Source organism: Penaeus monodon, chromosome 25, assembly GCF_015228065.2.
Source record: "Penaeus monodon isolate SGIC_2016 chromosome 25, NSTDA_Pmon_1, whole genome shotgun sequence".
NCBI classification, from domain to species: domain Eukaryota; kingdom Metazoa; phylum Arthropoda; class Malacostraca; order Decapoda; family Penaeidae; genus Penaeus; species Penaeus monodon.
In genome coordinates, this window is record NC_051410.1 from 10,722,329 (window position 1) to 10,722,778 (window position 450).

A 450-nucleotide genomic window follows, 5' to 3' on the forward strand; every position below is an offset into this window, starting at 1 on the left:
TTCAGCAGCCACTTTCACGTAGACAGCGATCCCGTCCAAACTTTTAAAATAACTCTCCTTTCCATCCAGATATGCATCGGAAATCTACAACAACTCTCCCCATGTGGGCGGCAGCGATCCTGAGCTTGGTGGGCGTGATGAGCGTGAGGGGCGTCCCCAACAGAGTTTCTAGACAAGCCGTTGATACGTCTAACATCCCCGACGATCAGTTTCTGTGCCTTCTGGAGGGGAATTGCAACTTGAACCCGGAGCCTCCTTCGCCGAGATGCACCTGCGTCAAGTGGTGGAACTGCCGAGACGTTCCGCGTGAGTGTATGGTGGGGGGAGGAGGGATGAAGGGAGAAGGGAGGGCTGTTTTTGTGTATGGTGGGGAGGAAGGGGAGCGGGAGAAGGAGGGGGTGGTTTTCTGTCCTTTTCTTTTTGCATGTCGTTTTGTATGACTTTTTTTTT

At 52.7% G+C, this 450-nt stretch overlaps 1 protein-coding gene across 1 annotated transcript in view; it reads left to right on the forward strand.

Annotated features, from left to right (window-relative positions):
* LOC119589038 (phenoloxidase-activating factor 2-like) overlaps positions 1–450 on the forward strand; it is an 8,289-nt gene that overhangs the window by 2,513 nt on the left and 5,326 nt on the right. Inside the window, exon 2 of the mRNA XM_037937615.1 lies at positions 70–306. Coding sequence (XP_037793543.1) covers positions 72–306 — 235 coding nt within the window. The 5' untranslated portion in view covers positions 70–71. The remainder of the gene's footprint in view (positions 1–69; positions 307–450) is intronic.